The sequence below is a fragment of the Phoxinus phoxinus genome (assembly GCF_949152265.1).
Source record: "Phoxinus phoxinus genome assembly, chromosome: 3".
NCBI classification, from domain to species: Eukaryota; Metazoa; Chordata; class Actinopteri; order Cypriniformes; family Leuciscidae; genus Phoxinus; species Phoxinus phoxinus.
The window spans coordinates 19,523,053-19,543,868 of record NC_136878.1 but is presented as its reverse complement, the minus strand read 5'-3'; the positions used below and the strand labels follow the sequence as shown (position 1 = coordinate 19,543,868).

The following is a 20,816-nucleotide window of genomic DNA, read 5'->3' as shown; positions in this document are numbered from 1 at the left end:
TCGGATTAAAATAGAAAAATAGATGCAGCTATTCAGTCGGTGTTCACTCTCTTCACTCAGCCTACAGAAGACTTTTGTTTTTGTGAATTTAAAAATTAAAAATACATATAGCCTAGTTGGATCAACTACGTGTTATGACAAGTAATGATATGACCTACTGCAGTTATAGGCCTACTCACCGTATGTTTTTATATGGAGACTAAGTGAAATAGCCTATGTTGTTGTGAATTTATATAAAGTTACATTTAGATATTAACCATATTTAGACCATTAGACATACAGTACCGTGTAATCATATGGATCCTCGATTTAATATCTGCTGTACTATTCTCTATTGATCGTCACACAGCTACAAAACAGTGTCCTACATAGCCTACGTGGTAAGATAAATTTAAGCCAGATCGTCCTGAACTTTTTGGTAAATTCTGGGCAAGTTTCATCTGCATAAAGACAGAACCATACAATGGCAAAACCTTTAAACTCAAAGGTTTCTAAAACAAATAATATCCTCGAGTCTGTTGTAAAGAACCTTTAATTTTTTATTGACAATGTAATATTGTATTGATTTGTGTAGCCTAATTCAATCTCTTTTGTACCCCCCTTGTTTTTTTTGTTTTGTTTTTTTTTTCTTTCCTCTTCTCACTGTTAATGTCTGTATCCTTTCATTTGCAATACAAAATAAATGAATTAATTAATTTAAAATTCGTTTCGCTGTACAACCTCCCCCTACTGGACGCATCAGGAACAACAGGGGCGTAAAACTGTCAGGGGCGTAAAACTGTTTGGGTCCTATATCTACCAGCTCCAGGTCTGCAGCCTCCCCATACTCACATTATCCGTATACTTTTACTGTAGTATTTTCGCCTTGGGATATTTTGAGATTGATTTCTGCATAATTAAAATGGACGATGATTGTGCGTCGGAGACATTGAACTGTGGAAAAAACAACGTGGTCACAAAGGTAAGTACTTTTATCTTAGAAGTTATAGCCTACTTTAGAACACGATAATAATAGTAATAACAATTATAATAACGGAAGCTCGTTTCCGCCACAGAATAAAACATTTAAAGTTAATTACGAGTTTTTAACTCAATTCTGACGTTATATCTCGCAAATTCTGAGAAAACAATATCTTTTAAAATGTTTAATCTGTGGCAGAAACAAGCTTTAAAGAAATCTTTATGAAAGTAACATGTTCTAATTATTATTTATTTCTGTTATAGTGGAATCAAGTGGAAAGGACTCTGTTTTAAATTAAGTTTATAAACGAAGTGACATTTTAATTTGGATTCTTACAGATTGATGTGATCATCCACAAATGTTCTTTTATTTTCTTAATTATTATTGTTAGCAAAATCCTAATGGGCTGTTTTGTTACAATTTGAAGAGTAAATTATGCTGGTTTCATTATATGCATACAATAAAGGTTTATTCTGTCTTTTCAAGTGTTTTAATCTAATATTATACACTTAAGCCTGTCAACATGTATATGGGTTATTTCAGCTCAAACTTATAATATAAATAACTTTTAATTATTATTATTCAAATCAGACAGAAGTGACAAGAAAAAAGCAGCTGTTCCAATTAACACTGATGACTGATGAATGAATGAATGAATGAATCTTTATTGTCAATGTACATCAAGTATACAATGAAATTGCAATGCTCTACGGCCTGTGCATAATTAATAATAAATATATAAAAATTGTTAAAACAATATATAAGAAACATATGAAAATAAAATAAATATATAAAAATAAAATAAATAGAGACTACGGCTCACTCCATATTGTCCACATTAGTTATGGGTTATGAGTTCAGTGTCCTGATGGCCCAAGGATAAAAACTGTTTTTCAGTCTGTTAGACTTGCACTTAATGCACCTGTACCTTCTTCCAGAGGGCAGGAGGTTAAACAGGTGCTGACCTGGGTGTGAGGAGTCGGCAGTAATAGCCTTAGCTCTTCTGAGACACCGTGTGCTGGCGATATCTTCCAGTGAGGGTAGGCGACTGCCTGTGATGTGTTGTGCGGTCCGAATAACTCTCTGCAGGTTTTTCCTGTCCGCCACTTTACAGTTGGCATACCAGGCCGTGATACCATATGACAGAACACTCTCAATAGTGCTGCGATAAAAGGCCACTAACAATTTCTCTTCTAGGTGGTTTCTTCTAAGTATTCTTAGATATTCATTCTGATGCCACTCAGTTGACCACAGACACGGTCAGCTTCAGTTTTATCATTAGAGCAGGTGAGTGAACTACCCATTTTGTTGTGAACTATTGTAAGCCATACTAGACAAACACAATACAAACTCCACAATTATAAATCAGCAGAAATGTATTTTTTCACATAGCATATGTATGCTTCTTTACATCAGTCCACAAACTCAACTGCAATAACTCTTGTGCTAACTATGCGCTTAATAACCTGAAGCTGATCTGACTTTTATTCATTCTCAGGATATGAATTCTTGATAGTTAAATTTTCTCTAATAAAAATGCTAATTTTTGATATCAACAATTACATTTCCACAAGTAAAGACTTCAATTCTTGATTTCTGTAATTGTATTTTCACTAGTGAAATCCCACCATAGGCTGACATTCAAATTCAGTTCTTGAAATCAGAAATACTAATTGTTGATTTCAGGAATTACTTTGTTACTAGTGAAAAATGTATTAATTTAATTGCTACTAGTGACAATGTTAATTTCTGATATCTGAAAATGTATTACAGATAAAATTACAGATATCAAGAAAATACATTTTCACTAGTGTTACGATAATAATAAATCTAGGAGATGTATCGCAACATTTAGATATCATATTACCACTGGCAAATGGGGCTAGCAAAAAGGCACATGACAGACAAACTGAAGTGTGACAAGATAAAAAAAATTATTGCCAAAAAAGCCGTAGCCACTAGATCCAGTGAAAATGAATCTTGAATGCACCAGGCGGTCTGAATCTTGAATGCACCAGGCGGTCTGAATCTCGAATGCACCAGGCGGTCTGAATCTCGAATGCACCCCGCGACCTAAGAGCAGATAGCGAGTACCAGAGAGAGAGAGAGAAGATAACAAGGGCAACAACAAACACGTGTACCAAATGAAAATAACAACACAGACACGTGGGGAACGTAACAACTAGTAACAAAGTAATTCCTGAAATCAACAAACAGTATTTCTGATACTGAATTTGAATGTCAGCCTATGGTGAGAATTCACTAGTGAAAATACAATTACAGAAATCAAGAATAATAGTGTTTACTAGTGGAAATGTAATTGCTGATATATTAAGAATTCATATCCCGAGAATGAATAAAAGTCAAAACAACTTGCCTTCACACATGCAAGTTAATTCAGCGACGTCCTCTTCTTTCTGGTTTGGATGGTATTGTGAACATGATTTTTAATGTCTCTCCAATGTCTGCTCTGAAGTGCTGGCTCTGCATCTATGCACTCGATGCATTTGTCTTTCCCCGGGACTCTCAATAGGGTTATGCAACTTCCAAGTTGCCGCCAAACTGCTTTTTTTTTTGCATTACTCCAAGGCCTTCTTTTGACCATCTTCTGCGCAGCAGAACCTAAATAAACAGAAAGACACATCGTTCCATCAAAGTCAACGAATCATGGAATCATAGGAACACGCATAAAACAATCAATTTCCATATTTCACATAATGTAAAAAGTTGCATACAATAGGTTACACCGGGTACAATTCCCATAACACCCCATGTACTTGTGACTAGGGATAGGCATTCCAAGCAAAAATAATATTCAATGATTGCTGGGAATTATTTGATTATTATTTGAAAATCGCAACCCACCCCCCATTCACACAAGCTGGCAGTTATAAGAGACACACATAAACAGAGAGCGAGAGCAACCATTCATGCTGTCCATCTGCATGATAAACTGTTTCATTCTATCTGGCTATCTTAACTCAATCCATTTAATGATTGTAACGTGCTAAAACATATTAATATAATAAACAACCGAATGACTGCACTAAATTAATATAACAGTCTGATGATTACCATATATCAACTGCTCATAAGGCTATAGCATTTCACTTCATAAACTGTATGTATTTCTATTTCAAAAATGAGCATGAACATAATAAAATATAAAACTAGTTCATCTATTATCCATGATTAATTGAATATCACCTCACCAAACAGGACTGCGATACAGATGCAGACAGTCAATAACTTTGGGCTTTTTGGCTTTCATCGGATATCTAATCCTCGCTCTCTGAGCTGCTCGAGATGAGATCGCTGGCCTGACTGCGCGCTTCGCCCGATATCGTTACAGGAAGTAAAAACTAGGGCTGGACCCGAATATTCGAATAATCGAATATTCGTTCGGTGGGTTGGTATTCGATTTGAAAATTTGACATTCGAATATTTGTTTTTTTGTTGTTGTTTTTTGCACACTTGGGATCCCCCGCGAAACGGTTCTCATTCGCACTTGAATAAGGCCGGCGACACACTGGCTGCGTGGCATGTCCGTTTTTATTTCGGCACCCATGTTAGCAGGTTGGAGTTTGCACACTACCTGCTGATACACGAGTCTCAGAAAAAGCGTGCATGATAGAAAAAGAACCAACGCCTAAGATGTTTATATGTCATTTTGACACGAATACATATTAATAAATGTAATTTTGATGTTTGAAAGTGATAGGTTTTGACATAAATGCAAATATAAACTATAAATATTTAAAATATTATCGATTATACTGGCCAGACCGATCTACTGCGCATGCGAGTAGAGCGGACCTCAGCAGAAAGTATAAATACAAGTAGTCTGCGTCCGAGCTGTGCGCAGCTGTCGTGTACGCGTCCAAACTGGAGTATAACAGAGGCTTAAGTGTTCCAGCAACGGGGTTCGTGCAGGTTTCAGTAAGTCAAATTTAAGACCTTTTTAAGACATTTTAAGACCATAAAGATTTAAATTTAAGACCTACATGACGCATTAACCAGCAAATAACAAATACAATTAGCATCAATATGTACTTTTTGTTTACATAAACATTAAAATAATAACGTAAAAAATGATGGCTAGATTTTAAAAGAGTGTCTTGCAACATGTTATCTACTAATGTACAAGTTCAAATAACATTTTGACAAAAAAGGTTTTATAAAAACATAAACCTCACGTATTTCAGCCTTTAAATAATCTTTTATAGAATTAATGTCAAAAAAAGATAAATGACTGACATTTACAATGCACATTAGCTTATCTTTTATTATTAATAGTAAGATTTGGTCCGATTTTCCCGTTGCGTCTGTCGTTGCTATGCAACCATGCACTGCGCTCTCCACAACGACAAAGAAGTTTTAGTAGCTAGCTAATGAATTTCCACCACTGATAAACACTTGCTGTAGCCATTATTTATTTACGGAGAAGAGAAAAACACCTGTAGTGTTTGAGGGTGCACACTGCACAGTGCACCCCCATCCTCCATGTTGACTGAGCTTTCAATGTTGTTACGGAAAGGGTGAAGCGGATTGGTTGGTTCTTGTCACATGACCTGCGGTGCGCTTGCAGAATTCTGAAAACTTGAGCTTTCTTTTTTTTATCTCACTCCGCCTGGAAAAAATGGCGCATTGCTTCTAATATGAGTGCGCTTGGCGCGCGCCTAAATTTGAAATAACGAACTTGAGCACGCAAAAGACGCAATATGTGAACAGCCTCTTGGCGAGCTACCGCCAATCAGGGCACGAGCTGCTGGAGCTCGCGAGCGCCGTGTCGGAGACCCCTGCTACAGCTCCGCTTTGAAGGCTACGACTCGATACTTTTTTGCTACTTTGTAATAACTTTCTGTGGCCAGCATTTCAGGAAATGAACGAGGGTAAAACTTTTTTAAGACCTGACTAAATTAAATTTAAGACCTCGGCTGAAAATCTGGCCATTTTTAAGACGTTTTAAGGCCTTAAATTTAAAGTTCAGAATTTTAGACTTTTAAAGACCCCGCGGGAACCCTGGAGCAGAACAGCGGAGTGTGTGTGGACAGAAGTGCATGAGAACAGCGGAGTGTGTGTGGAAGTGCACAGATCTATCTATCTACTGTATCTATCTATCTATCTATCTACTGTATCTATCTATCGTAAAACCTTATCTATCTATCTATCTATCTATCTATCTAACGTCAAACTTTATCTATCTATCTATCTATCTAACGTCAAACTTTATCTATCTATCTATCTTTAAACGTTTTCTATCTATCTATCTATCTATCTAACGTCAAACTTTATCTATCTATCTATCTATCTATCTATCTTTAAACGTTTTCTATCTATCTATCTATCTAACTTCAAACTTTATCTATCTATCTTCAAACTTTTTCTATCTATCTATCTATCTATCTATCTTCAAACTTTTTCTATCTATCTATCTATCTATCTATCTTCAAACTTTTTCTATCTATCTATCTATCTATACACTTTTTCTATTTATCTATGTATCTTCAAACTTTATCTATCTATCTATCTATCTTCAAACTTTTTCTATCTATCTATCTATCTCCAAACTTTTTCTATCTATCTATCTATCTATCTATCTATCTATAAACTTTTTCTATCTATCTATCTATCTTCAAACTTTTTCTATCTATCTATCTATCTATCTATCTATCTATCTATCTATCTATCTATCTATCTATCTATCTTCAAACTTTATCTATCTATCTATCTTCAAACTTTTTCTATCTATCTATCTATCTATCTATAAACTTTTTCTATCTATCTATCTATCTATCTATCTTCAAACCTTTTCTATCTTTGATGGAAAAAGTTGGGCAGCTAGGGTATTTTGTAGGTGGTTACTAGGGTATTTCCAAGCAGTTGCTAGGGTGTATAAGGTGGTTATTCATTGTCAACAAAGAAGCTTACCATTTCTGTCAGTCTTAGAGGATCTCTTCATTTTGGTCTTTATGTAAGTGTCAGGGCCTTGTGGGTGAAGAGAAGAGACAGCCAATGATATACAGGTGCTTCTTAATAAATTAGCATGTGTTCATTTATTTCAGTAATTCAACTCAAATTGTGGAACTTGTGTATTAAACAAATTCAATGCATACAGACTGAAGTACTTTAAGTCTTTGGTTCTTTTAATTGTGATGATTTTGGCTCACATTTTAACATAAGGTTGTATATTCATTTAGAATTATTTTTACCTGCAATATGCTCTTTAAAGTAATTCAGTCTGTGTGCATCGCATTTATTTAATACACGTTCCACAATTTGAGTTGAATTACTAAAATAAATGAACTTTTCCACCACATTCAAATTTACTGAGATGTACTTGTATATATACATAATGTTGTATATCTCATTGTATATACACAAGTCTGTGCAGTAGATGATCACACTACTTACCGTCTGAATCACAAGAGTCCTCAGGATCAGGCCTCTTCTTCTGACTTCTGGATAACTCTGTAACAGAGAGAAATTAACATTATGAGACATTTATTTTGAGTTACATCTGTATTGAAAAAACCTTTTAATGTCAGCTAAAAAAAAGCAGTTAGTTATCACTAGGGTTGTAACGGTATACCGGTATGGCGGTTTATCACGATATTGACATGTACGATTATCATATTGTGAATATTTGCTTATTACTGGTTTTGAAAAAAAAAAAAAAACAGATCTCACATGCGCGCAACTTCTTTCCACTCGACTGCTTAGACTCCACATGTGCAGCGGAGACAATGTCTGAGACAGCGGCTGGATATTCTAATCTCTATCCCTGCTGACAAAAAAGTTAAAATCTGCAGTGTGGGAATACTTTGGGTATCCGAAAAACGAACGCGCAACGCGGGGTTTTCCTTGAAGATGGATATCCAGTTGTGTCCAGAAATGTTGACGAAGAATGGCTGTTAAAGGAGGGAATGCGTCGAATATGTTCTCCAATATTCGCGAACGCCATCCCTCCCTGCAGATAAAGTTACATTTATAACTTAAGGCCGTATTATTTCCGTGTTGCTGAGGGAATTTACAAAATAACGCAGATGTCACGTAAAATGCGCGATTTGATAGATGGATGAATACATCTAAAATATAGCTGTGCAATAAATCAAATCAAATCACATATACGCAAACTCTACACACACGAGACGTGCGCGCGCACGCACAAACTCTCGCCGAGCATACTTATGAGACGCGAGCACACACACACAAACTCTCCGTGCACATATTCATATGAGACGCGACCACACACACATAATACCTTAAAGATTTGGAAAAGTCGATCAAAAGTGTGGGTACATTTCTCCAGGCTCGATGCCAGCAGCGCGCGATCCAGTATTTGCGGTAAAATAATTGCTGCAAAGACCGATACCACGACAAACATGATGAAGACCTTGACAGTGCACGGAGTAAACATAAGTGCAGAAAGTTGCTCCGTCTTCGACTGGTAAATGAAGAGATATCTTGTTGATCACTCTGACAGTGTTTATATTGCAATAAATAAACCTACTGAATGTACACTGCCGTTCAAAAATGTGTTGGTTAGTCAGAATTTTTTTCTGGTAAATTGGTATCGAAAAAAGTATCGTTAGGAACCGGTATCGAAACTGAGGTATCGAAATTGGCACCGGATCGAAAGATTTTGAACAATACCCAGCCCTAGTAGATATATACACTAAATGTCGCATTGGCTATATATCTGTATATATCTATGGTTCTGTTTAATAAACCATATGTTCAACCAAAAAACCCTATCTGGTTTCATTCATTTAAGAGTCATTGTAGCTGATGATGATTATAATAATAATGATTTAATACCGATGATGGTTTAATACTGTATACCGTGAAACCGTGATATTTTCTGAGACGATTATCATACCGTGAAAATCTCATACCGTTACAACCCTAGTTATCACAGCTAACACTTTTTACTTCCTGAACAACCTTGTAACAAACAAGCTTACCATTTCTAACGGATGATCCCTTTGCTTTAGTGCCTGTGTGTGTGTCAGGGCCTTGTGTGTGAAGAGAAGAGACCGCCAATTATATATACACAAACTAAGTCATAACCTACTGTACACTGCATGCCAGAAAGTCTGTGCAGTAGATGATCACACTACTTACCGTCTGAATCACAAGAGTCCCCAGGATCAGGCCTCTTCTTCTGACTTCTGGATAACTCTGTAACAGAGAGAAATTAACATTATGAGACATTTGAGAAAGCCAACTTACTGAAATCCTATTTAAACTTCTTCTTCTTCTTCTTCTTCTTCTGACCCAAAATTTGTCAACTCAAACTCCTCCTAGACCGTTCAAGCTACATACTCCAAACTCGGGTCAGACCTTTATACTGTTCTGACTTGAGTTGCTATATCTTTTCAGACTAGTTTGAGTTACGGTTTTCTTAAAAATTAATATTAAAAATCATAAAAATCCCATAGACTTTCATTGACCAAAAGTCCATGTCTGTTTGAACTATGTTTAATGTAAACTGCTAGAAGCCATTGATACTCAATTAAGCTTTAAGCTATTTCTAACTAATAACTAATCTATCTATATATCTATCAATCTTTAAACCTTATCTATCTATCTATATATCTATCTTAAAACCTTATCTATCTATCTATCTAACTTCAAACTTTATCTATCTATCTATATTCAAACTTGCGGGGGTGATAGCAGGTAAACCAGATAACTTCAGGAATGAAGAACACAACAATCAGGGGAAGCAATGGTTCATGAGACATCGGAATCAGGTCAGGTCAGAATCAAAGACTGAAACTATCGTGAGTGTTTTAAGTGTTGGTTAATGAGGTGATTATTGATAAACAGGTGTGTGGACTTAATATTCTGGAGAGAGTGATCTTTGAATGGTGGTTTGAAACGAGCTTGATTGATCCCTGACATAGGCCCCGTCCAGGGCGGAGCTGTCCTTTCTGGTGGCCATGGTGGCGTTGACCCTTCTGGTGGCCACGGCGGCGAGAACCCCTCAGGTGGCCATGGTGGCGAGGACCCTTCGGGTGGCCATGGTGGTGAGGTTTTTTCAGGTGGCCATGGCGGAACTGTGAACCTCGTCGGAGAGACCTCCGCAGTCCCCCTAGCAGGTATACTGCGCACCCCCCCCAAAACATTTTAATGGGGGGTTCCGGCAGCAAAGAGGGTCTTGGGCTGGGCAGGACCAGCGGTGAAAGAGCTTTAACTCTACATACTCCAAACTCGGCTCAGACACTCAAACTGATCTGGCCAGGTGTGCTCTATCTTTTCAGACTGATCGGACTTACGGATTTCCTAAAAATGACGATCAAAACTCGGAAAAACTCCCATTGACTTGCATTGGGGAGTTCCAAAACATTCTAATTTAGATTCAAACTCACCAACCGACGAAAATGTAAACTTATTATGGAGTTCCCGGAAGAGCGGTTGTTGTTATTGAGCACGAGTTGTAACAGCGAGTGTTGGTGTATGAATAAACGGATAACGTTAATCGATCCTAAAGTGTATTTATTTTGTATAACAAGAACTTTATAAATGACTGCTCCTTTCAAAGCATTAACCTGATAAAAGGGTACATTTTACCTTGAACCTAACCTCTCCTATATTGACTTTCTTACCATCTTCTTCTTGCTCAGACGTCTCCATCATAACATGGTCTGAAGTGCAGCCTTGTTTACGTTTCTCAGACAAAGCGACTGTAATGAAAAAAAAGTTTTATAGTACAAGTCACATGTTCTTTCCAAATTCCCAGTTAGTGTATATTGTTACAACTTTCCAGTGTTAGATGCTCACCCTCTAATCCCAAGTCAATCTCGTCTAGAGATTTTCCTTTGTAAACTGTTGTTCCACATTCAATGGCCATGAGCAATTTGCTCATTTTAGCAAGCTGAAGCGTGTTCTCAGTTAGGCGATAGTATTCTCTGTGAGTACGGATGTCATGTCCCATAAATTTTGCAACCTGATCCATTTCATGGTCCTTCAAGTTCATTATTTGACAGAGGGTTGCGATGTGTTTTCTCAGTTGGGTAGAGGTCAAGGTCTCAGGATGTTTTGCATTACATTCATTTGCAAATTTTCTTAAGCAGTCTGAGCCTCTTATGTGGCAGTCTGAATTTTGTCTTGCAAAGACATATTGGTTTGTCTCAGAAATGTTATTTTCTTGAGTCCTGTGCTCAATCAGGAAGTCAAGTGATCTTGTCATCTCTCTGGTGAGAAGCACTGGTACTTTTCTGCCTCTTTTACCTCTAATAACAACTCTAGTGAAGTCCTTACTCAGTTCCTTTTCTAATTTTGAAAGGCACTGCATAACATCCTCATTAAGAGTATCTGTATTTTTGCTCTCATAAGTCTGAAGTAGCATTTTAGCTGCCTCGCCTTGGTGCCTTCGGTTGAAAAGTATGATTTGGGAAAGAAGAGTTTCACTGAGCATACTGTATGCTTTAGGATCAGGACCCTGTATTAATTTCTCTCTGGCATTTTCTTCTGTTGACTTTAAATATTTTTGAAGGGTAATTATGTCTTCAGTTAGAGGAATCATTTCTTTCTTGTTCCATTTGTTTTCCTCTAGGTTTGTCCTAGCACGGTGTGAGATATAGTGGTTCCACTCTGAACTCACTAAACCCAGAAAACTCCTGACTCTGTTCGCAGCAACTTCATTTTCTGCTTTTACATAATTGCCCACAAGTATATCACCAACTGTCTTAAGGGAGTGTCCGAGTTTTACACCGAGAGATGGTCTATCATAGCGGTACTTTGAGTTAGTGTTAATATCCATTAAAAACATAGGAGCCTCCTAAAAAAACTCACCTTCAGAAAATATTCAGATGGAATTTCGGATGGCTTTTGCATCTGAAGTTTTCCTCCTTTGAGTGCAACTGATGTTTTGAAGTGCATGTATGTACATAAATTGTGTTGATGCAGTTTAGTAGTCTTGGCAGGCCAAACAACAAAAAAAGGATTTGTTTCTGTTAAGGTCTTAAAACTATGGCTTGCAATGAACCATCCTATTGGACACTGAGAAGAAGAGCAAAGGACAAGGTGGATCAACAACTGCAGACAATACAAACAACAACTTGGGGAAATGAGTTGGGCTGCTTGCACAGTGACAATACCGGTCAATGTCAAATTGACGAAGACACATTTATGGACTGTGTCTCTCATATTGATGAGAATGAAGGTGTCAATATGGCAAGTGTTCTTGACGACAGTGAATCAGACACTGAGTCCGAATCTGATCCAACTTCCCTGGAAGACGATTTGGCAACTTGGGCAACTGAACAAAAAATCACACACGTTGCATTGAATTCGTTGCTAGACATACTGCGTCAGCACAGTTTAAATCTGCCAAAAGACTCCAGGACATTGCTGGGAACAATGCGTTTCAACCCTGAAATACAAGTCAAGGCTGGTGGTCAATATTACCATTTCGGATTGCTGAAATCCATTACAGAGGTGCTACATCAGAACAGAGAGCTTCTGAGCAACACTCACACGCTGCAGCTTCAGGTCAGCATAGATGGTTTGCCCCTCTTCAAGAGCTCAGCAACACAGTTCTGGCCCATTCTAGGAACACTGCAAAATATCAGACAAGAGGAACCAGTGACAATAGGCTTATTTTGTGGCATATGTAAACCTACCTCCCTAACTGAGTATCTTGAAGACTTCATCGCTGAAGTAAATGAATTGGCCAATGGATTCGACTTTGAAGGAGTGAAGTTAACTTTACAACTGTCATCAATGGTTTGCGACGCACCTGCTCGTGCATTCCTGAAAAATGTGAAAGGGCACACGGGCTATCATGGATGTGAAAAATGCACAGAGGATGGCGTGTACCTGGAAAACAGGATGACATTTCCAAGAAGTGACTTGCCTCGAAGAACCAATGAGAGCTTCAGAAACAAGACCGATTCTGATCATCACCGTGGTCTCTCACCCCTTGAAGAAACGTCCCTGGATATGGTCTCTGGCTTCCCCCTCGACTACATGCACCTCGTGTGCCTCGGAGTCATGAGACGGCTTCTCCACTTGTGGCTGAAGTTGGGTCCTCTCACTTGTAGGCTGTCGGGTTTTCAAATAAACACATTAACAGAAAGGTTGGTGAATGCGCGCAGATATGTCCCCATGGAGTTTGCACGGAAACCAAGGGCACTGAGGGACATTGATAGGTGGAAGGCAACAGAGTTCAGGCAGTTTTTACTGTATACGGGACCTGTCATGATGAAGGATCTCCTCACCACAGAGGTGTACAAAAACTTCATGCTGCTTTTTGTGGGAATTTTCATCCTGTGCAACAACAGTTTCATTGAAGATTACTGTGATTATGCAAATGAAATGCTAGTTCTGTTTGTCACTCACTTTGGGCAACTGTACGGTCCACAGTTCTTGTCGTATAATGCACACTCCCTCGTACATCTTGCAGATGATGCAAAAAAGCATGGCATTCTTGACAACTTCAGTGCTTTCAAGTATGAGAATCACCTGAACAAACTCAAAAGACTTCTGAGGAAACCAACATGCCCTCTGAGTCAAATAATAAAAAGATTCTCAGAGATGCAAAGAAGCTGCAAAACACCTCAGAAAACCAGGCCACATCTGCTCAAAAAACAGCATGCGAACGGTCCTCTCCCTGCATCCTTTCATGAGGCGACTCAATATAAAGAGTTGAGGAAAAGCCCTTATACTCTTAAACTAGACCAGGCAAACAGTCACGTCTACATCGGCGGCAAAGCTTCTAAGCTCCAGAACATTATTTCATTCAAGGATGAAGTTTATGTTGCTTACAGCACCTTCAACAACCAGGAATCTTTCTTTGACTATCCTCTACCATCCTCTACACTCGGCATCCATTTAGTTGGCGACCTCTCAACAACCGTTGAGTTCTGCAAGTTTGAGGAAATAGAGAACAAAATTTTTCTTGTCCCATATCAACATCATTTTGTTGCAATTCCTCTTTTACATTCAAATTAATTATTTATCAGTGATTTTTGTTACATAGTTTATGCATTTGGATTACATAGTTGAAAATTTTATCAGAGTAATTAAATAATATGGGTTTCAGGCTTAAAAAAAAAAAAAGAAAAAGAAAAAAATGTACCTAATAGTGGAGTTTGAGGGAGAAGGAACAACTGGACCAATTGCCAAGTCATGGTACGCAGACGGCTACTCCTGGTGGCCTCCATACAAAGACCTTGACAGGGTGTTGAAGAGCGTCAGAACCATGGAGGAACCACAGCCAGAGAAAGGGTGGACCCGTCACAGAACCAGAATCCTGCATGAGTCAGGTAAGAGCAAATTATACTGTAAATTAAACATGATCTTGCCCAGCATAACCGTATTTCATTTCATTTTTTGTTCTATACTGTACAATGTGATCTCACATAGCTCTAATAAACAACATGTAAAAGCTCCAAAACTGTATTTCATTTGTCAGCATCTTTTCAAAATGTGGCCAAAAATTGGAAGGCAGCCAGCTACACATCTGACATAAATTCAGAACCTGAAATTGCCAGAAAAAGGATTCCCAAGTAAGTAACAAGACAAAATAAATGTTTTAACACATGGAAATCCAATAATTAAGGTATTTTAGATGAAATCTCTGAGCTTTCTGACCATTCAGCATATTTACGTAGCTTTGACTTTATACAGTGAAGAGCATCCAATTGTACTTTTTCTTTGTTTCTCTAGAAAGAAAACATGCTCTGATCTCATCTACTCATCAGATGATGAGGCACCAGAACCACCACCCCTTAAAAAAAAAAAAACTGCAGGCAAAGAAAGTGTTCCTCCAGCACCTAAACCTCCAGCACTTCCTAAACGCACCAAAAAAAAAGGTAATAGAAAATAACTTACATTTTTTTAATGTTAATGAAATGAATGCTATGAATAACAATACACTTTCCATGTCGACTCAACCAAAGGTAAATATATATATATATATATATATATATATATATATATATATATATATATATATATATATATATATATACGATTCTGCAGAGGGTGTGTGGGGGTAGGGGGGTTAAAATTACGATTTTGACCTGATATTTGGAGCCAAAACACAGGGCGTTTAGAAAGATAGCAGCATCGTTATTTTATTTTTACAGAGAGAGCTTGGTAGTCTATTAGTAAAAATCTGTTGACTTCAGCAATCTTTGCTGCATGTGTCAATGGTGACAGTTCCAAAAAAATGCATCCATGACATTCAATATTATACTATTTTTTTTATTTTCTGAAATTTGGTTGATTTGATGATTGATGAAATAAGTAAGATTAAAAGTGCATAACAGCCAGATTAAAATAAACGAAATGTCATTATTATTAGGTCCTGTTGTGCAAACTGAGGTTTTCCAGAGCAAAGCTGTAAACCATTTAAGCAACTGTAAGTCTTAAGTTTCTCTTTTATCTTATTTAAATTTTTTATCCAAATCTACAATGATTACTCAAAGATACAACTATGTCAGTGGTTCTTCATCCTGTTCCTTGGAACTATGTAATTGTTGAAAAATGCAGCTGCACAAATATATCAAAATGAACATTGCTAATGACCAAATAATCTGTCAACAGTATTTGTCAATCAGCAACAAAGGGAAACGGAAGAGCAACAGCAGACCTGGTGTGAGAGTCTCCCCAGCTTTCAAGGTACATTATTACCGGTAGTTGTATCTGGCTGTTGGGTATGCTCAAATGAAAATGCTTTTTTGAAGTTTTTAAGTTATGGGGTAATGCCCTGTCGCAATTACACATGTTACAAGTGCAGCCTACCCATTCCACCTTTCTCAGCTCCAGTGTGTGTGTCTGAGGCAGAGCATTACGGAGACGGCTGGAGTGTTGATCCACCGAACACACAAGGTACAAGAGCATAATCAGCGATGAGTAAATCAGAAACACATTCACAGAATTTAAATGCAATATAAAACTAAATAACATCATATTTTTGTTCAATCCATAGAGCACACAATTTCTGTCCTGAGAACATCAGGGAACAACCAAGGAAGAACACGGAGTAAGATTACTGCACATAAATTCACTTAAGTAAATTTTACAATTTGACACCCCTTACCCAAATAGAGTCAGTTAACAGATCACAGTTCAGATTGCAATTGAAATGCACTTTAAAATAACTGCAAAATGATTTTTGGACAAATGTAGCCAGATTTAAGGCACTGGGACGACTCAACATAATCCACCCTTGTTAAGATAGATGCTGAAATGAATGTGTCCCGCTGAGTGTGAAGCAGGCCTTAGTGTTATTTTACAAATTTAACAAGTGAATCTTACCTACTCCCCCTTCCTCAGCTCCAGTGGGCGTCTCTCAGGCAGAGCATCATGGAGCCGGCTGGGGTGTTGATCCACCGAACACACAAGGTAAAAGCATTTATTACAATAAGTAGGAGGAAACAAGACAGGCTTGTAAAAAACGGCTGGTAGGGACTACACAAGCTCCCTCCTGGGTTAGTGACATTACTAACCCTAAAAATGACATAAACCCTGACCCCGGGAACACACAGTCCATGTTGAGAATAGGAAGAGTTGTTGTAGTCGAGCACATTTGTGAGTCTGCTCAAGCTGTCGCATTCGTCTTTTCACATGCAATACAGTACGTAACACAAATGCAATAGCATGTCACTCTGTAGGCATCTCTCAACAGTTCCCACACAACCGATTTATAGATTATCATGACAGAATATGCTAATTGAAGAAAGTTAACTCCACATCGGCAACATAAACTCATCAACTGACCATTCAGAAAAGTCCTGTTGCTTTACATGTCACTTCTTTTTGAATCTCTCCATCATTGTCCAACTCCAGTGTTTTATTATTTTCTGATATTTAAATTAACTACACATTTACACATTTTAGTGTGTGTTAACTTATGTTGGAAACAAGCTAATCTTACCTACTCCACCTTCCTCAGCTCAAGTGGGCGTCTCTCAGGCAGAGCATCATGGAGCCGGCTGGGGTGTTGATCCACCGAACACAGGTAAAAGAGCATTAATTACAATAGAAAAGGGAGAAAAAATCTTATTCACAGCACAAAATCTAAACCTGTTCATGATCTTTTCCACTCCATAGAGCACACATTCTCTGTCCTGAGACCCTCAGGTTATTGTGACCACCAAGGAAGATCACAGAGTAAGAAATAATGAAAAATAAATAAAAACAACAAATAACTGACACAGGCTGCGTTTACACTTGGCATTAACATGCTTTCACAGTGATCCGATCACGCAGATTGGATCATATGGCACATTTACATTTGTTCACATTAAGTGGCCACTGTATCTGGATAACTGATTGGATTTCTGAAGTGTTGTAAATTTTTTGTTGGCCATATGACTGTAAAATTAATTTGAAGGAATCTTACACTGGTTCAAACTAAGCTTCTGTACTGTATATGTTTGATTTATGTTGTGTTTGGGACAAAGCTTTTAATGAAGAGCATTTTTTTTTTGTAATTAGGCTCTCTAAGTATATCAAATTTTGGATTTATATTTATCGTCCAATATATCGTTATCGGCTTTCAGATATAAAGAATTAATGGTTATCGGTTTCGGACAAAATTTTCATATCAATGTATCCCTATTTTGGAGAGCAACTACTCCTAGTCACCCCCTGTCATTTCAAAGATTTGTACAATAGAGAGTATGTCAAGTAGAAACGATTTTGGGAGGTGCGTGCGCAGTCAGCAGTGAGGAGCCAGGCAAAAGTATAAAGATTATACTTTTTTCAAATGGATTTGACCGAATCAAGTGACTTCTGCAGCAGACTCAGCTGCAGGGGGTGCCAGGAATAGTCACACTCAAATTTGGAAATATTAGAACTGTACTCAAAAGATGTACTGATTGGAGATTGTTGGTAATGCCAGTGTAATAATGAATAAATTAACCATACTGTTCTTATAAGAAGTGAACAAAAATCAGTTTTATGGTTTTCGGTTTTATATTTTAGTGTGTGTTAACTTGTGTTGGTAACAAGCGAATCTTACCTACTCCACCTTCCTCAGCTCAAGTGGGCGTCTCTCAGGCAGATCATCATGGTGCCGGCTGGAGTGTTGATCCACCGAACACAGGTAAAAAAACATTAATTAGACATGAGGAAATCAAACACATTCACAACATTTAAAGACAATCTAATATATATACACACACACACAAATACATATAATTACATTATCTGTTCAAACAATAGTGCAAACCTTTTCTGTCCTGAGACCTTCAGGGAACCACCAAGGAAGAGAGGAGAGTATGTTTCCTACAAATTATATTTTTACATATATTGTTTTATGCTGTTATGAAAATCATCAGCAGCATTTAAGTTTACCAAAATCCAGTCTTGAGTATTGTACCACGTAAGTCATTTATCGATTTAAATGATCTTCTGTATTGCAGCTAGGGCAATTCTGGAAACACTAGAAAAAATGGACATGAAGATCAACCACCTGACTTCACTTGTCCAGTCTCTAGTGGGAAACAGGCGCATTCTACCGCAGATGCAGAATGACGAAGAGGATGACATCTTTCCAATCGCATCTATTGAAGACCTAGACCGGCTGGAACAAAGTTTAGTTGACAGGGGGTTTATGCAGAGAATGGTAAGAATCAACTGAATTTTCAACCTACAACTACTAATGAAATGTACAGTGCATGTTTACACGCTTGTCAAAAGTCTGAAATTATCAAGATTTTGTAAAAAAAACGAAAAAAAAATTCTGCTGCTCAGAACATGCTACATTTTCAGCATCATTAGTCCAGTGTTACATTATATTCTAATATTCTGTTTTTCTCATTGGTTAATAGCCATTATTATTGGTGCTCTTGTTATTATCAATGTTAAAATAGTTTTTGCTGCTTCATATTTTTGAGGAAACAGTTATCCTGTTTTTAGGATTATTTGATGAACAGTTCATTATTTAATGAACAGAAAATTCAAATGAAAGTTCAAATGAACAAAATGTATTTGAAATAAACGTAATGAAATGTGTTTGTCATTTAACATTGCTGATTAAAATGGTTACTTACCCTAAACTTTTGAATGGTAGTTTATCACAGTTTCCACAAAACTATGAATCAGCACAACTGTTTTCAACATTGATAATAATCAGAAAGGTTTATTGAGCAGCAAATCAGCATATTATAATGATTTCTGAAGGATCAAGTGCTGCTGAAAATTCAGCTTTGCAAAGCAGGAATTGCTTTTCAAAATAGAACATTTGAATCAAGTCAATGAACAGACTTTCAAAAACATTACAAAATAATAATTATTCCAAAATTTTGACGGATACAAATAAAAGTACAGAAGAGGACCTCTATATGCTAAAATATTACTTAAAATGTACCTGTTGAAGGTGAGCAGATTATCCATCAGTGGCGGGCCAACAATGAAGAAGACCGTGTGGAGAATCTGCTTCAAGGTCTTCACCACGAACGTCGCCCGGGAACTGAACTGGTGCGGGAGAGGAGACAAGCGGGGGATAAAGTCATCGAACACCGGCTCACTCTTAATAGGCAAGTTCAAATGTTGTACACATATGCATTAGATTTGATGGCGGGAAGTTAGTCAGTCAGGTAGGTTACAACAAGTACTTGTTAACATGTTCATATGAGGTAATAATCAAACATGTGGTAATACCAACAGCAACGTTCCGTTTGCAAATATAGTTAGCAAATACAATAGCTTGTTAAGAACTTAAATGAGGTTTAAACGTTCAGTTAAATAAGTCTTGGCCAACCACAGAAACGTACACGAAACAACGTGCTCACTATAGTTACCTAACAGGTGATTTCAATCAACATAACGTAATTTCAAAGTTTTTACATAACCGATCACAAACGCAATTAGTATATAAAATAAATGTCAATCTTTCCTCACAACTCGTCAGGACACATTCTCCACGCGTCAGCAACTGCAGTTTTACGTTGACTCACCCAGGAAGAGATTGACGCATCTGAACTCTCTGCATGTTTGATATATTTGACCAATTTATTCAGATAAAAAAATTAAAGTTTATTATTATTATTTTATGCAGCTTCAGCCATGAGGAATCCCGTCCTGTTGTCTCCAACGGAAGCAGAGGCAGAGAAATACATCAAAGATTTCCTACGCTTGGCCCCAGGGAGAGTGTAATTTATGTTGTTCATATTTGTGTATTATGGTGCGTTCACACCGGACGCGAATAGCGCGTCAGGCGCGAGTCATTTCAATGTTAAGTCAATGCAAAGACGCGTTACGCGCGTAACGCGTCTTTGCATTGACTTAACATTGAAATCACTCGCGCCTGACGCGCTATTCGCGTCCGGTGTGTGGGTGCAGTTAGAGTGTATTGTTTTATTTAAATATCCATATATGTTAATATGGCGTTCTGTTAATGTGGCCTTTTATAATTAATTAAAAGTGGTAATGAATATGATTAATTGTAAATATGTTGTCTATTAGTAATAAATGTATTTCTAAAAACGACAGCAAATGCGTGTTTTATTCTAGGTTCAGGGAAGCGTGCATGGTTACTTCACGTGCACTGCACAAAACAACTTGCTATAAGTTAACTAACAGGTGATTATCATATATGATATATCTAACCCAATCAACATAACGTAATTTTAAAGATATAACCGACCACAAACGTCACACAAATAGTATTAAAATATATTTGTTTTATACATACCTCAAGCTAATTTTTCCTCACAACTCGTCAGCACGTCTTCTCCACGCGGCATCAGCAGCACATGGTTTAATGTAGACTCACGCAGGAAGAGTATTGTCCAAAGCCAGGTAAAAGTACATATTTACCGTGTTTGCAAGTACTTTTTAGAAGAAGCAGTCGAGTAACAGAAGAGGACAGCAGATTGTAAGTGCTATG

General features: G+C 37.4%; 2 protein-coding genes across 3 annotated transcripts; one reads left to right on the top strand and one right to left on the bottom strand.

Moving 5' to 3' along the window:
* Window positions 1-1,757: 1,757 nt before the first annotated feature.
* LOC306995673 (uncharacterized protein) lies at window positions 1,758-11,841 on the bottom strand (the record flags this gene model as incomplete). 2 transcript variants are annotated; one of them, XM_079607468.1, is made up of 7 exons in its annotated part: window positions 1,758-3,583; window positions 6,893-6,949; window positions 7,376-7,432; window positions 8,929-8,979; window positions 9,089-9,145; window positions 10,576-10,653; window positions 11,765-11,841. In XM_079607468.1, the coding sequence occupies 6 exons, from the start codon at window positions 10,604-10,606 to the stop codon at window positions 3,354-3,356; spliced, it is 483 nt and encodes a 160-aa protein (XP_079463594.1). In that variant the 3' UTR covers window positions 1,758-3,353. The 2 variants fall into 2 exon arrangements, with proteins under 2 accessions (XP_079463594.1, XP_079463593.1); XM_079607467.1 differs by lacking the exon at window positions 11,765-11,841 and adding an exon at window positions 10,751-11,741.
* A 2,204-nt stretch (window positions 11,842-14,045) lies between these two features.
* LOC306994792 (uncharacterized protein) lies at window positions 14,046-20,109 on the top strand (the record flags this gene model as incomplete). Its single annotated transcript, XM_079605594.1, has 15 exons — window positions 14,046-14,238; window positions 14,388-14,481; window positions 14,642-14,787; window positions 15,282-15,338; window positions 15,524-15,598; window positions 15,740-15,808; window positions 15,909-15,962; window positions 16,256-16,324; window positions 16,875-16,940; window positions 17,033-17,092; window positions 17,964-18,029; window positions 18,149-18,202; window positions 18,349-18,551; window positions 19,305-19,464; window positions 19,986-20,109. The coding sequence occupies 15 exons, from the start codon at window positions 14,046-14,048 to the stop codon at window positions 20,081-20,083; spliced, it is 1,464 nt and encodes a 487-aa protein (XP_079461720.1). The 3' UTR covers window positions 20,084-20,109.
* Between the last annotated feature and the right edge of the window lie 707 nt (window positions 20,110-20,816).